This window comes from Acipenser ruthenus, chromosome 4 (genome assembly GCF_902713425.1).
Source record: "Acipenser ruthenus chromosome 4, fAciRut3.2 maternal haplotype, whole genome shotgun sequence".
NCBI classification, from domain to species: Eukaryota; Metazoa; Chordata; class Actinopteri; order Acipenseriformes; family Acipenseridae; genus Acipenser; species Acipenser ruthenus.
The window spans coordinates 95,738,401-95,755,907 of NC_081192.1; the positions used below are offsets into that span (position 1 = coordinate 95,738,401).

At 35.9% G+C, this 17,507-nt stretch overlaps 1 protein-coding gene across 2 annotated transcripts; it reads right to left on the reverse strand.

Moving 5' to 3' along the window:
- Positions 1 to 1,385: 1,385 nt before the first annotated feature.
- LOC117399208 (sorting nexin-16-like) lies at positions 1,386 to 17,112 on the reverse strand. Of its 2 annotated transcripts, none has more exons than XM_059023117.1 (8): positions 17,000 to 17,112; positions 13,415 to 13,890; positions 9,598 to 9,684; positions 7,387 to 7,535; positions 5,403 to 5,472; positions 4,318 to 4,454; positions 2,070 to 2,186; positions 1,386 to 1,588 (listed from the first exon to the last, which is right to left on the reverse strand). In XM_059023117.1, exons 2-8 carry the CDS (start codon positions 13,778 to 13,780, stop codon positions 1,489 to 1,491), a joined length of 1,026 nt encoding a protein of 341 aa, XP_058879100.1. In that variant the 5' UTR covers positions 13,781 to 13,890; positions 17,000 to 17,112; the 3' UTR covers positions 1,386 to 1,488. The 2 variants fall into 2 exon arrangements, with proteins under 2 accessions (XP_058879100.1, XP_033854148.1); XM_033998257.3 differs by lacking the exon at positions 17,000 to 17,112 and adding an exon at positions 15,363 to 15,696.
- Positions 17,113 to 17,507: the final 395 nt, after the last annotated feature.

The following is a 17,507-nucleotide window of genomic DNA, read 5'->3' on the forward strand; positions in this document are numbered from 1 at the left end:
TACATACCACCATGAGTAACTCACTGCTGAAAAATGAACAGTTTTGAATACATGTCATTGTAACAACTATTAAAAGTAGCAGCAGAATTAAGACAAGCAGTTTTATTCATAGCAAAAGAAAGCAAGGCACTTGTAGCATTGACACATTAACAGTGTGAAGAATAAGGTATAAGCTGAGCTGGCAAACTGATTGTACATGAAACAATGAGTGACATAAAAAGGCACAAAGTTACTTTTCAAAGAAAAAAAACAGCTTGGTCAAGAAACTTGACACAGGATTCCTCTGATGTATAAAGTGCACCATGCAACCCCATAAACCTTTGACCCCCCCCACCCCCCCGCCCTTAAAAACAAAGCAACAGTACTTAAAACAAGCATTCCTTTGTACATGTGAGTTTGGCCAGGTGTTGCGCTGTCACACTGAATATGGCTTTTACTGAAATAACAGTAGTATTCTTCCCAGAGCTGTAACCTGCATACTAATTTAAGTGTTCACCTAAACTAAGACAGTGAAATTCAAAAAGAATCAAAAGCTGTGATTTTTTTAAAGTTGATTATTCACTATATACATATCATTTAAAAAAATATGTAGAATGATGAAACACAATATTGGGTAATACGCTTCAATATAGTAATATATATTACTAAATTCCTACACATTTTTTACAATCCTATGTGAGGAATCATACCATTAATAGTCTTTAGGTTTAGATTTCTATTTGACTCAGAATAATATCACCCATAGATAGACAGATAGATAGATAGATAGATAGATAGATAGATAGATAGATAGATAGATAGATAGATTACATTCAGAATATTTTATTAATAAATGCAATCTATGAATAGCTATGATCATAATAAATATCCATGGCAATGTAAAAATGCAGTTTCCAATGCCTATTTGCACATTATCTTTATAACACTTTTCTAATCACCACAAACTTGGAGCCCTGAATGTAGCACCGGTATTTGTTTAAGTCTATGTGATCTGGAAGAATAGGTTAAAGAAGGAGGTTGAAACAAAACCAAAACAGTGATTGATTTTTGATTGCATAGTGCAAGCCGTGCAGCTGCATGACAGTGAGTAACTGACACATCAGACCATCAATACACCATGTCCAAAAGAATAACACAATGACAAAGAGCTTCCGTCTGAAAACAGTGAACACCTATGGCAATATATATTACAAATGTTACACAGGTATGTATACCAAAAGCTGCACGTAAGCAAATAATGCAGTCACAACATTTGTCCTTTTGTAAATTTTTAGGAGTATTGAGGCTGCCACAGTAAACTGGTTATTTTAGCCCAATAAAAGAGGTATACACTTTCATGTTTAACTTGGCTGGCTTTGGTAATCAAATCAGTAAACTCAGTGAACTTGTTTGCTGACAAAATTTATTTCTGCATAATCTAGTAATAAGTCTTGAGCAGCACTGCAAGTAAAAACTAAATATTCAAAACGCAGCTTTAGAAAAACCTAATCAATGTTTTTCAAAAGGTTCTGCAGCTTGAGCAACTTCAATCACAGGAGGAGAGTTTCCTGATGCAGGTCCACACCAGCAGGCTGCATGTATTCCAGGACTGGAAATAAAAGAAGAATTTTAAAACACACACACACACACACACACATTGATCTGTAACATTGCTGAACAGCTGAAAGGAACATCCGACAGCACGTGTAGCACTGCTGTAAGCAACTATTACAAAACAGGCTGATCATAAAAGCAGAAAAAAAGTAGAAGAAAAACAATTAAAATTAACAATTAAGATTATTTAAAAATGAACAACCCATTTTAAGACAAAAGATCCATCTGCAGTTCTGCAGGTCTAGAAATGATGACTTCAGATCAATCTTTTAATTTCTTTATTAAATAATTTTACAGCACTGGGAATCCACCTGTTTTAGGGGTTATCTTAGGATAACAGCATACAGTAGTTTATGAAATGCAGGATGAGTCCTCAGTGATCTGAAACACTAATAAAATCTAGTTTTGATATATCCCAGCAAGGTATGGTACTGCAAGTGATAAAGTTGACTGCCTTTATGAATAGGCGACATTACCTATTTTCCTCTCCCATTTCTTGGTCTGCTTCCACTGCAGAGGACTCCACATCTCCACTGCACTCACTTCCCTGCTCTGATGGTCTGCAGCGGTTTTCTTGGCTAAATGAAACATCCCTACAAAACCATGGATCATGCCACAGGTTGGTTATACTATATAACAGACTATTATTATTATTAGTAGTAGTAGTAGTAGTAGTAGTAGTAATAATAATAATAATAATAATAATAATAATAATAATAATAATAATAATAATAATATTTATTAACACAAGCTTCCGTATTAAGATCAGAGATGTTTAAAATTAAAATCTTATCTGAAGAGACATGTGAACATTATCAGACAGCAGTGTCATTATTATCTTACATAATAGATTAAATCTCCCGAGGTCTGCATTGTTCTTCCATTACACAGAGAACAAACGGATTCAGCCATGTGCTTTTGTACAGAATCAAATAAGGACTTCTATAAAGAAGTCATCTTGGTATCTAATGGCGTACATTTTTTTTGTTTTAAAAGCAAGATAATTATTTCCAAAATAATTAACTGCTATTAGTTTATTATGACTGCAGTAGTATCCACTTTCATTACACGTGTGGTAAAAAGTTACTGCAAGTGCGATGTATCAGGGATTCACACTGTTCATATGGAATATAACGTTAAAACGTTGTACAAGTCGATTTTCTAGAGATTTTTCTGGGGCCCTTAAAAGGGGGGAGCTACTAATGACGTAGTGTGACGTATGCACCGGTTTGTGTAATATTAAACTACTGTACCAGCGCCACAATGGGATTATTACAGCCACGGTTATGGCTCACACAAACTGAACCGTCAACAACCTGATTTATTTTTTCAGGATCTACGGCATTCAGGTCATGCTGCTAGGTAGAAACACAAAACCACTGTTCTAATAAAAAATGTGAATTTGTTACTCTCAATACCCTTAGTCATTTTGAATATAAAACGTAAGCTTTCAGACTTTTGACTGACCTCCTCTTGACCCAGATTCATGCGTACGTGGAGAAACAAAATAGTGGTTAAAGTTATTAGATCTTCGGAATATGAAAACTTCACAGCTATACTGCTTCACTGTTAACACAATAGCTGTCAGTCTCTAGGAATGTCCTTATTCCCACCATCCTAAGCCATTGATTTGTCAACATTGAGACTGAACACGCCCCTGGGATCCGTAGCAAACAGCTGTTGGCTAGAAAGCCGAGTTAAACTTATCAAAGTCTTCCGTTCATTGTAACTGCAATAGTATAATAATGCAGATGACCGAGACTGGATAAATCAAGATAGTCAGACAAAAAACAAAAATGCTACACAACAGGTTTGAAATTGTGTGTTGTTGCATGCATGGCAATTGCAATGCTGGAAAAACAGTACACGACTGGAGACGAAACAAGCGACGAAGACAAACTTAAAACGGCCAAAGAAAAATGAGCTGATAGAGGAAAGTGTTTATAGCCTGATGAACAAAACATTTTGTTTGAATGGAGTACTTTGAATACATTTACATGGTTCTGATTAACAAAACAAAATGAATGAATTTGTACAGCTGGGTGTTTAATGTGATTGTACTGCACCGTATGCAACACTAAAATGTTTTGTTTACTGGTTATTAGATGGTGCACCGTTTAGTTTATTGTTTTTTTGCTTTGTTTATTGATGCAAGCAGCATTGTTTAATACTTTTCTTTTAAATTTGAATTAATACACACATTTGTAAAAGCCAATGCAGCTGGCAGCAGTATTGTCTAAGTATGGTTTTGGAAAGAAATGTTCAGTAAAGCAAAGAGGATATGTTCTTGAACTTGTTTCGGTACTTGATAAGCTAAAATAAGATGTGATGTGGGATGTATAACTTGATTTTATACTCTTAATTATTACTTTTTTTAAATATTAAAAATTTTGAAAAAAACTTAAAGTTTCTAGCAGTTTAACTAAAAACAAAAACACACTGTAAAATTATGGAATAAAATGTTGCAAACAAGGGTTATTTCGAAACTAAACCTGTGTATCTTTCTTTCTTTATCGGTGTTCAGCACTTAGGGAAAAAAATCAATTATAAAAAAAAGTATTTTAAAATACAAAATAGTTTTCCTACAACGGAAGTCTCAAAAAGGAGGGCGCGACGGTTACGCCAGTGTGACCTATGCAACGATTTTTACGGTAGGTGATGCCACCTTATAATGAGTCTTATTACCCCAGTGAAATAAAAAACTGAAATATAAATTGAATTTACTTGATCCCGTTTTCCAAAAAATCTATACGTTGTTGTTTTTCTTCTATTTTTGTCTTCAAATTTTCTATTTCTTTCTGCTTTTCATTTAGTTCTTTTTGCAGTCTGTAGTTGGTTTCTTCAAGAGTTTCACAGAAAGCCTTAAAAATAAAAATATAAAAGTTAGTCAACTCCTAAATATACTGCCACCTTTCCAGATAGTTTTCATTGAAAGAACTGTATAAGTCTACCTAATTAACACAAAACACCCCTAATAAAAGACTCAGAAGTCCATGTCACAAAATCACTACACAATTTTGCACCAGAAACCTTTAAGCTGAAACTAATCAAGGTGAGTTCCTATTTTCAGACAAGTTCCTGTAAAGCAGGATGTTAGAAGAGGAACAAGCTTACAAAGCTAAAATGGTGAGATTAAAATACGTCTTTTTAAATATAGCGCAGCATGGTTGAAGTATGATCTGTGCTGAACAAAGGATGTCTTGTACAGAGAGTAATATTTTTTTTTATAAATATATGATATTATTCTGTTGTCATACGTAACCCGTCTATCATATCGTTTTTCCTATTGGATATCATTAACATATTTTTCAGTAGTACCTCTTGATCACCAAACAAGCAAGAATTCAGCTGTCATTACATTTTTTTTTTTATTTTGTATTGCCATGATCATTTCCAATTCATTAAAAAGATTAGTGCTATTCAAGATTGCAGTAGATATGCTTTAGTATCAAGATAGCAGCTTCCTCCCTCATACCCTCATTTTTGACATGTAAAATATGTACCAATCTACACATGGACGGTGTAAAAATATAATTTTTAGTCAAGGTAATATGTTAAATGCATAAAGGACTGTAGAAAAACTGGGGTAAATGTCAACTCGTTTGCTCTTTCAGCAGAAATATGTATACATTCTGATTTGTTCGGCAAATGTTTGGAATCACTTTATTCAAATATTATATATATATATATATATATATATATATATATATATATATATATATATATATATATATATATATATATATATATATATATATTTGGTTAAACATGTTTGTGATTGCCATACGACAAAACTGGATTGGACTTACCCGACTCTCCTCCAGGCTATCAAATGGACCCGGGGGGTCATCTAGGCACAAAAACTCACGCACATGGAGGCTTAGGGGGGGGAATAAAAAAAAGCACCTTTTAGTGACAGAATCTGTAAAGGATGAGCTGTAGACTCAACAGAAAATATAGAATTGATTCAGAGGTTGTCAACAGTCTGGAGGCAGCAGCTGCCTGTTCCCTGGTAACTAACCCATTTATAAATACTACTATTTACTACAAGCTGGTTCTTGACAACTGCAACGTTCCCTAAGCTTCAGTGCCCCACAATCATGTTCAGATACAAGAAAAAAATTAAAGAAAATATCAATACATTTCTCAACATTTACTTGGGAGTTTTTGGCAAGAGACCATGGTCACAACCTTACACCATACAGGCCATACAAACAGTTAAAAAAAAAATAACATTCAAGTTATTTAAACAGTTGTAGCAACAGGTGGGGATGTATAACACTATATTTGCCAGAACCCCACTACTTAATCTAAGATCATGAACACACACACACCAAAAAAAAAAGAAAAAAAAAACCTACTCTTGGTAAAACCAGGTGTTCTGGCCAACAAAGGAAACAAGAAAAGCTGTTATTTGGTGTAACTTTTGCGAGCAAAGTTTAAACAAATGCTACTTTTTGTAATGCTAGTCATTAACATTTAATTAAATAATAAAACACAGGGCTGTTCTGTTTATTGAAATAAACATGAACAAGATCATGTATTTAAAAAAAAAAATCATATAATAAAATCAATACAGGTTGTTTCCCCATTACATTTAAGTTTTGGAATTTGTATTCTATAATTTAATATGAAAATAAATGTTTCTCATGTTAATGCTATATGAACATTTGTTCTATGTTCACGCATAACCACTGTTTGTATGCTTTTCAGTATATTTCATACAGTTCATCATCATCTGCATTTCTTGAACCTTTGTGTCAGGTAACGGTATCAGAATTGGTATCCAATTATTGATATGGCATATCGATAATCGGAAATGGCCCAAAAAAAAAAAAAAAAAAAATCAGTGGGTACATCCTTAAATCATATCAAATATTTCACAGGTTTTCCATACACAATTAAATGCTGTGCAATTAAGGTGATTTATGAAAAGTGACAAAGGGCTTCTCATGATGGTTTTCTGATCGGTTACAAACATTCCCAAGATGTTAAAGTTTAAACATGTTTAATCCTGAAGTTTAGGCGTTCAGTAGATTAAACAGAAATTGCTCCCCACAACTTCTGGTTTGTTACTAAAGATTATCAAGTTGAGATTACCCCCTGTCCAAGTATATCTTTATGCTCACCAAACCATATGCAGATACTTATATTTAAACATACTGTAACTTTTTCCACAGCATATTTTTGGTATGTCACTGCCACCTGTTTCGTGATAAATATATCAGGACTACTCATAAGCAGAGCTGTTAATGATAATAGACACAGAGGAAATGGAAGAAATGTGTCAGTCTCATAAGCAGACCATAGGCCATATGTAGTGACAAGACAATTAAAAAGATAGACCCAAGCTCTAGTCAAACAAGGAAATAAAAAAAAAAAAAAAAACACCTGAATGAAAAGTAAACTGCAGAGTTGTTGGAATTATCAAACTATTGTTGTAGGTTGCCTAGTTTTATTTCCTGGTTTTGAAGTTGCTAAAGTTACCTATCCAAAGAGCTCCGCCCATGCCCCATTCCTGTATTAACCAACAGTTTGTTTTCATTCATCTTCCCTTCAGTCTGTGTTTAAAGCTTTGACACACCGACACACATATAACGGTCTTCATACCAAAATGTAATTTGCAACATTTTTTGTAAGACAAAAAAATATATATAACACATTACCATAATGAACATACATACCATATGCAAGTTTAAAAGTTGCTTGAAGAATTTCTTTTGGGTGTTTTGGTGGAAAGACTGTGATAAATCTGGCTCTGTATGCTTGCTATATTTCTGTTATATTACATACCAGTTAGCAATGTCTTTGTGAGCTACCAGATTCTGTAGGAATGCCTGCAGTCCCAGTTGTCTGTCTTCCAGGAAGTCTGAGTTGTAATTGTCCTTGAACCAGCGCTTTGGAGGAAGAGCGAGACGGAAACCTGGAAACATCTCCTTCAACTGAAAAACAATAATTAAGGACCAAGTAAATCATCACTTAATACCTGCCTTGTTTAACCTCAGTATGTTTATGCATTATGTTTAAGCATGTATTAAGTCTACAAATACTGCTGTTATATTATTTGTTTTTGATTCAAAGTGTATATGTTAGGATCCTAACCCGAAACACGCCCCCATCTAGATCGGGTCGATCCCATCGGGTTGGGGTTAATTTTTAGACCCCCAAAATGTGTGTGTTCGGGGTGGGGTTGTCTTGAGAACAACCCCCATCGTGATGCAGAACATTCACTTAACCCGAAAATGAAGATCATTTGAAAACTGGAATTATTTTGATGGCTCCATGTACTTTAATAGGTGTATTACAGTAGGGAGTATGAATGCTCATGTTAAACCTACATACATGACTAATTGCATTTGGTTATTTTAGACTTGTATGTTAAGACTGCTGGACAATACGTATGTCCTATCAAACATGTATATTTATGCTTTGTTACACAAATTAATTGCCAGCTTGGGTCACATGAATAAAGCACACTGCTCCTTTCAATAATATGATTGTGAAACATGGTAAGACCACAGTGGGTAGCCTTAATGAATAAATATTAATTACATTTTGTTTTTTTTAAATTCAATGGAACGATACCCTTTCCCATGGGAAAGACAGCACAGTGAAAGTTTGTGTCAATACATAACAGTTTAATAAATACAGTTTTATAAGACTTCTTGGAATATTGCCAGCTCATTTGCAATTCTAGCGAATATTTAATCTGCATAATTACTATCTTCAGATACATCACATCTTGTTAGTTAGACTGGTAGGAACAGCGCAAAACAAAGAACAGTTTATTCTGCTTAACATCATTACTGAAGCAAAGACAAACTCAATGAACCATATTCACAATGTATTGAGAACCCTGTTCTGCTGCTACGTTTAAGGAAGCAGATGTTATTCATTAATCTTTTGGGCATCAGAGAATAGAGCTAAAACAATTCACAATGAAGCTGTACATGGCATATTCCAAAGCTGATTTATTTTATTTTTTTTAACCACTTTACTACGTTCTCATGTGCCACATTTAAAACCATATTTAAAGTTGCACTCATCCCTTAAATTAAACTGTGCTTGTATTGCAGTAAGTAAACCCAAATACTGCAAGTGTGGTTCTAAAATGAAATGAGCATCACAACACTTAATAAATTACAGCACCCACTCGCTATATCGCGGGAGTCCAATACAAATCCGCTATACATCGAGGGCAGCAATATAGCAAGCGACCCATAGAAAAACAAATAGACTAACAAATACTGTACAACCACTCCCTCGTTTCATCGGGGGCGCCAGGGTCCAATACAAATCCTCCACTTTTTCTCATTTTTCATATAAAAAGCAGCACACCGTTTTAATTCGTACTGCGGAGGGTAATTGCTTCTCATCAACTTAAGGCTCCAATTATTCATGAATCTTCCTCTCCTTTCTCAAATGCACAAACCTGCTGCATTGAAAGAACCCATTCCCAACATAGGAGGCTTGTTGCTAGGGCGCTAACGTCACTGCCCTGTGACTTTTGCTAGTGCATTGCTGCCACAAGTGAACACCTCGTTGGCTAAAATAAAAACCGCTTCAGCAAGTAGATATTTAATTTGCTTTGTGTTATTGTGCAATGCGTGCATATATGATAACAGTACGACATTAATGCTTTGTTTAATTGTTTTGTATATTTTTGTTTGCGATGTGCAGTTCGAATTAAAACGAACAGTAATTCTAAGTGAAATTGCCTATGTATACTGCAGCTAATGCATGCGCAGTTAGACTGTAAAAATGGGAAGGCAGCTCCAGGACTGCGATATATCCGAATCCGCAGTATAGTAAGGGCCGATATAACGAGGGGTGGGTGTATATATTTATTCTAATAAAACAGACCGTCTAATATAAAGCCCACCACAAGTACTGTAGCCTAATTATTTAGAGTGCAATTCTTCATATTTGTGTTGCCGTGTAATGTAACAGCTGTGTGGAGAAAGCCCAAGACTGCTCATACAGTAAGATGTCTCAAGTACAAACCTTATCATTCAGCCGTGAGAAATCTGTGTATCTTCGAAAGACCACCCAACTCTCCTCTGGACTTTTCCTTACCAGGACCTTGTAAACCTAAAGAAATATAAGAAAGAGAAATATATCTTATAATTAGGGCTTCTGATTTTCGGTTTTAACCGATAAAACCTGATAAAACCCCCCAATACAAAATAAAATAAATCGGTGGATAGCCAATAAACACCAGAAAACACCTGAAAAACTGTGGAAATGTTTAATCAATTCACGTTGACTTTACCCTTTTCCCATTAAAAAATAAAACCTACAACTACAAAAAAAAATATATATATATACATTTCACCGTGCTGCTGGGCAATGTCCCGCCTTCCTGGCTTGTATATATCATTGATTCATTCTGAATACTTTAAACCCGCCCCAACTACTAAGTGACAGCACATTCCTACATTTCTATTGGAGACTCCGCTTGCGAGATTTAAAACAAGATTACAACCAGGATGAAGGCTTGTTAGCAGGATTTAAAGCTGTATTACAGTTAAGATATGGAGGATTTAAAACAGAATTGTGGGGCTCCCGAGTGGCACATCCAGTAAAAGCACTAGCTAGAGTGCAGGATGCGCTCTATAGTCTGGACGTCGCCGGTTCGAGTCCAGGCTATTCCACAGCCGACCGTGGACGGGAGCTCCCAGGGGGTGGCGCTCAATTGGCGGAGCGTCGCCCGGGGGGAGGGAGGGTTAGGTTGGCCAGGGTGTCCTCAGCTCACAGCGTAGCAGCGACCCCTGTAGTCTGGCCGGGCGCCTGCGGGCTTGCCTGTAAGCTGCCCAGAGCTGCGTTGTCCTCCGACGCTGTAGCTCTGAGGCGGCTGCACGGTGAGTTCACAGTGTGTAAAGAAGCGGGCGGCTGACGGCACACGCTTTGGAGGACAGCGTGTGTTCATCTTCGCCCCTCCAGAGTCAGCGCAGGGGTGGTAGCAGTGAGCTGAGCCTAAAAAATAATTGGGCATTTCAAATTGGGGAGAAAATAATAAAAACAAACTAACTGGCAACGACTAAATTATTTAAAAAAAAACAAAAAAAAAAACAGAATTGTGGCGAAATGTAAAAAAAAAATGCCTACACAAAAACCCCAGAAGTATGTGCCCGTGACCGTAGGGATTTCATTGTGGAAGACAGCAAAGGAAAGAAGGTACAATTTAAGTGTGCAAGTACTGTCGAGTTACTACTACACATATTTTGACAGAAAAAATAAATGCTCAACCATTTTTTAAAGTAACCAAAAACACTAACTTCATACAGTATATCAAAAACGAAAACCCCGAAAAAAACAATTTACATAAAACTCGAAAATAGTTAAAAATAAGCACCGAAAAATACAATTAATAAAAGCCGAAAAACAGAAGCCCTACTTATAATTTATCCACCTAGCTTTTAAGATCTTATCCGAAAGACTAAACACCAGTGCACTTTCACTAGGACCTGGTTTTTCCTGGAGATAACCTAGCCAAGCACTAACCAGGCCCAGCCTTGCTTAGCTTTTCATATCACACAAGACAAGATGATATGGCTTTTCAGTTGCACTCTAATCTTGAATTGCATTGTCCTCATTTACAGTACTTCCCACAAGAGTTTAAATTAACACCCACAGATAGTACTTTTAAAATAGGATTATAAATGTTTTCCGATACAAACCTTAGATGTACAGTGGGTGTTTTGTGCTTTGACCTTGATGTAGAAAATGGAATCGAGTGTTTGGTAATGCAATTATTTTCTATTCTACAATATGTACGTATATGCTACTCAGATAATTGCATTCTTTTTTATGATTTAGAAATGTATAGTTTGTTTATTGTATCGGATATGTTAAATGTGTCATGAAGTTTATAGTGGAGAATACAACCCATGAAAACGTATGCTTGTTGCCCCAGGGCAAGATAAAGGGATTTTTCTAGAGAGGGCAATTCCAGTTACTGATGCAACATCAGATCAAAACTCGCCACACATACTCAATCGCTCTATTATCATCAATTTTTGCCTATGAATATTTTTGCTGACAGCACAGCCAGTAACACTGAATTTTCACACAACTTAAGTGTAATTGTATTTATAATGTCTGTCACACAATGTACAGCATTTAATTAAATGCTATGTATAAACAAACACTCACAGGTTTTCCTAATATGCATATAAATAACCAATGGATTAGCTATCCACCAAGCCACCGACTTCAAATGCAAGATAAGTCTGCAACTGAGAAATCGGATACTGTAGCATCGACAAAAAATGATCTACTGCAATTAGATTTGTCTATGAGCAGTTTTTTTTAGCACATTGGACAACTATATTAAAGCTTCTTACAATAGTTTTAAATTGCACAGCACATTCCTTGAAGGTACTGGCTTATGAAAGGGTAAGATGACACTCTTGAAGAATGGATTTGATTTCAACTCTGCTTTAGAAATGAAAATAGCACAGCCAGAAACCATATCTTACTATTATGCATGTTTTAACTAATGCACAGTACACTAGGAGGTCTTACAGGTTTGTGAATTCTGACTTAGATAGATTAGTTACTCTTTCTGGCTTATAACTCCAGTGCTTGACCGCACTGCAGTGATTACAGTGACAGTACTGTAGGCAATAGCAATTGCTAAAACAGATGTTTTTATTTGCAATATTTGGCCTAATCAGTAATGGGGAAAAATCAAGTTACATTCTTGTATAGAGATTTTTACAGCAAAGGAAGTGAGAAAGATAATAACAAAAACAACATTTTTAATTGGCAAATAAAAAGAGCATTAGCCTCCATTGTCATGCATGGGATCTCAGTACTGGTATTCGCATGTTGTATGCATGTGTACTTTGACCTTTCTGTGCGCTTGTTGGTAAAACAGTAAGAACATAGTGAGTTTTTTTGATAGATGTGTGATCTTTACTTCCTTGGTTACTGTTTATTGGTTATCTCCTAAAATGAAAGCTGTTCAGTCCTGGTACTCCATCAAACTCCAATCCAGGTAAAAGGGGATTTAGAAAAAATAAATAGTGGAGCAACAGAAACTACAACCACTTAGATTGATTGCAAATTTCTAAAAAAGAACTTGACATGATAAGAATGATATTAGTAACTACTTGTTCTTTTGAGCGACATTCAGATATGTTTTTTCATTATAATGTCATTGCACTTCAGAAGTTTTTGAAGTCATAGTTTTGAAGCCAACTGAATCACTGGTTTGATGGAAGGGTTTTCTTTCTAAAGTTGACACAGGTGGTGATTGTTGCTATATGAACAAGATTTGCAATGTTTTTTCAACTTACTGTATGCACCCAAGTGTTTTACAATTATTCTCACACCTGTTCTCTGTAACTCTGATCTGAAGTCAGTGTTATCAAAATGCTCCTTTTATTTGTTTATTTAGCAGACGCCTTTATCCAAGGCGACTTACAGAGACTAGGGTGTGTGAACTATGCATCAGCTGCAGAGTCACTTACAATTACGTCTCACCCGAAAGACGGAGCACAAGGAGGTTAAGTGACTTGCTCAGGGTCACACAATGAGTCAGTGGCCTTCTATCTGCTGGCAACAAGCATATTATGTTTACTGCATTCTGTGATATTTTTCAACATAATCGTGCCTAATTTTTTTATTCATACATCCTAGAATAAAAAAAAATAGACAGTGAATGAAAACTTATTTCACAAATTATCCACATCAATACACGGATGCTGTTTTTCTGTTCTGACAATTGTCATTTAAATCAGACTAAGCAACAGCTGTATAACCAACTTGCCTCTCTTGCAATCTGAAAGTGTGTAGGTGGGGAGAGGGCACTTACTGTGAACTTGGCTCTTTCCTCCATCACCTCATAGCCCAGCACAGTTGGCGTAGAGGGTCTGTCCTCCCAGCTGGTTGATTCTGAGGTTTGTCCACCGGGAGAGTTTGAGTATTCAATTGAAGAGTCTGCACCATTAAGTTTAGTCCTGATGACTGGACTTTTACATTGTGGTGGAGTAGAACTAGGCTGCTCAGAAGTGCTACTCTTTTTATTGCTGCCTGTAACACAGTCTTCAGCCTGGCTCTTGGATGAACTGGAGCTGGTGGAGATGCTACCAAATGAGGAACTTCTTTGGCTTCTGCTTCTGGCTATACCTGGTGATGCACTATCCATGGGAACTGGAACAGGGACAAATGGGGTAGCCATCTCCTTGAAAAAACACTTTGCATGCACAGTATTTCTGAACCAGTCATAAAGGGAAGAAATAATGCAAAGTAACTAGCAGCAGAGACTTGTTCCATATGAGTTTGAGAATGCTAAAAGGAAGAAAGAAAGAAATATGTTTTAAAAATGTCAGCTTGCATAAGTGCAAGAATGCTGGTTGCATGGATCGTGTGTGTGTCTGTGTGTGAGTGTGTGTGTGTGTGTGTGTGTGTGCCATGCACAATATATATATATATATATATATATATATATATATATATCAATTAATGTATTGGACTAAATAAAAGAGAAGTTGCCAACATGTCTAACACAACAATTAGTTTGATCCAATTACAGAATTTAAAGAGACAAAACCTCATAGGTTTTCCACTTCCGAAACTTTTACAGTCTATCTGACTAACTATCATACAGGATTTAGTCTGTATGGAAAGTCAGCATCATTTAGCCTCAAATTAACCATCATGTTTTTGAAACCATAAACCCTGGCTCATTGATATAAAAATAAAGAAATGATGCTATAAACTAAAAATCAACTCACTCTTACACCAAGGACGCTATAGTAACACCGATACCTGATCTTCAATACAAATAACTCATATGCTGAAACATAATATCTGTATGGGAACAACACAACTGCCCTAATGATTTGCTTTTAGAATCTAGGCTAAAAGTTGCTTTTGAAAGTGTCTTTGGGCAAAGGGCAATAAATGAAAGCATCCTGACGAAAACGCCTAACGATGCAAGCAAGTTCTCTGATCAACAGACCAGAGGAGTACACATGACATTGCTGTAGCTCTGCTCATGTCTACACTGCTCTGTATTGAAAGTTAACTGCTATCAAACACTGGGCGCTCACTTTCAGTTTTACGTACACGGTTTTTATATGCCAGTGCTGACAATAGAACGTCTTAATTTAAGAGTAAAACATGCAGTAGAAATTCAGAATATAAAACAGGCTCTGTTAAAGAATAAAACAAGAGCATTCGACTGATCAGCTGTTGTGACCTTGACCGGAGTATATATAATATAATATAACAGAGGCACGGATAAATTAAGATGAAAACACAGATATCAAGTTTCTTTTTTTTCTTAAGAGTGAACAGATGGATATTTTACAACCTATTTACATTCGTCAAGGGGCACACATGTGAACACGTGTTTCTGCTTATGTTGTTGAAAATCAAACACAACATGATAACAACACAATTAGTAATATTACTGTAGTCCTCTTTTGTGGCGATTACGTTACAACTATGTTTAACTTAATACAGTTGTACATTAGATAGACAGACAGACACACAACTGTATTACTATACGGTAAAATGATGTCGTACACCAGGCTGTACTTCCTGAAGTGTTTTACATTTTGTTTTGGACAGAACTTACATTACGCCCGATGAATATTGTCAGAACTTCTTTCACAAAACCAACTCATTTCAAAACAAGTCGAGCAGGTTGTTTGCTTCCTGTTCCACGCTACATAAATAAGATCATGTGCTTTATTTAATCCTGCATGTAAAACCCCCGTTTGCACTACACAGTGACAAAACTGTTTCATACTCACGGCTATAATGTTGTTTATTTTCTATTATGCTCTTTTCCTTTCATTAGAACATCTCCCAGTTTTATGTGGAACTTATTTGACTCTCATCTTTTACGGCATCCTGAAACACCGAGACAGCACACGCTACAGACGTTCTTAATCCAGTAACACACGTCACCACGTTCATGTCGTAACCCGTAGACTGAGAAGCCAATCGAAAACTTACTTTTCCCCCGGAGGCTGTTTTCTGGAAAGTCTGTATATAAACACACATGGATCTATAAATCTTAAAATAAATTCTACCTTTTAGCATATTGTTCTGGTGAAAACATATACAAAGTAACTTAAGTAACTAGCAATTATACTGCTCGTACGGGATCAAGTGACAAAAGGAAGGTTAACGAGTTGTGTTATTAAAAATATATAATAATAATAATAATAATAATAATAATACAATAAACAGTTTAATAAAATAAACAAATACGTTTTCAATTTGTCCACTCTTTCTAGTCACCACTAGTAGCTGCAGGAATTTTTAGTTTCTGTCGTTATCTTTTTTTTTATTTAATATGATGCCCCATTTGTGCCTGTGCTGTAACAGAAATAAACTGTCATCCACAAACACTACCGATATAACGATTGGTGTGGTGAATGAGTAGCAAGTGGCACCTTGTGGTGATATACAGTGTAGACGGCTGAGGTTTGTGGTTGAAATAGTGGAGCTCATGTCTGCTGTAAATACACTGACTGTTTGGCAAGCCAAATGATCATAGATATCTCTGCATTTTAAGATATCTCTAAATCATTTCCAGATATCTCTAAATATTTAAATATACTGTATCTTTAAATCATTTTAAGACATCTAAAATACATTTAGGGATATATCTGAAAATGATGCCCAGATATATTTTGATGGAGCTTTAAATGATATATCCAAAATGCATGTTCAGATATATTTAAATCATTTTAAGATATCTGAAAATGTTTTTGAGATATCTGAAAATGAATTTAAGATACTCAAAATCACTTAATTTAAAAATATCTGAAAATTCAATTGTCTTTTAAAATCGTTTATTTAGACATCTCGAATTCATTTAAACATGTCTGCAAATGATTTACAATTATCTCTAAATATTTCAAGATATCTTAAAATGCCATTTGAGATATCTCTAAATTATAATTGATTTTTGGTTTTAACCGATAAAACCTGATAAAACACCCCCAATACAAAAAAAAAAAAAAAATGAAATCGGTGGATATTATTATTTATTTCTTAGCAGACGCCCTTATCCAGGGCGACTTACTTGTTACAAGATATCACATTATACACATATCACATTATTTTGTACATACAATTACCCATTTATACGGTGTATAAACCTGATCACATTAAGAGGTTTTAACTGTCAAGATAGGTGTTAGAGGTAAAAATCAGTAACGCCCTACAAATTCCTGTTTCCTTTACTTGGTCATTATCCCCTCCTGTCTTCTAAATGAAAGCATCTCACTGGTTGCAAAGGATGACTGTAATAAGGAGAAGCAGCTGATTGGTTAATTAAGTTGATGTGTACAATTTGTTTGCTTGTGATATTTTTCAAATGAAAATACATGTTTGCTATGTTCCAAAATGTATATTCAGGGGTCCCCGAGTGGCTCACCTGGTAAAAATGCCGCAGCATAGGGTTCAGGGTGAGTCATACAGCGCAGGTTCACGTCCTGGCTGTGCACAGTCACTGGTCTTCGCTGGGGATTCCAAAGGGAGCGTCACATTGGCTTTGGTGCTCCCGTGGGTTAGGAAGGCAAAACTTGCAAGAATTGTTTCTCTGCATCGTGCTACAGCGAACCCTACTGGACAGGTCCCCAGTGAGCTCAGACCGGACACCTGCAGCTCGCTGACATCCACTCTCGAGTTCCTGGGTGAAAAAGAGTAAGCTGGCTTGGTTTTGGGATCAGAGGACGCCCGCTGAAATTTCGGATCTCCTGAGCTGTGAGTGGAATTGAAAAATTATTGGACATTCCAAATTGGGGAGAAAAGAAAAAAAAGAATTTTTTTTTTTTTGAAAAAGGCACATTCGCTGGGGACCCACAGAGAACGTTACATATGCCTGTGGGGTCAGAGAGGAAAGTTGCCTTGGCTATGTGATCATATCAAGCTTTAGTGACCAC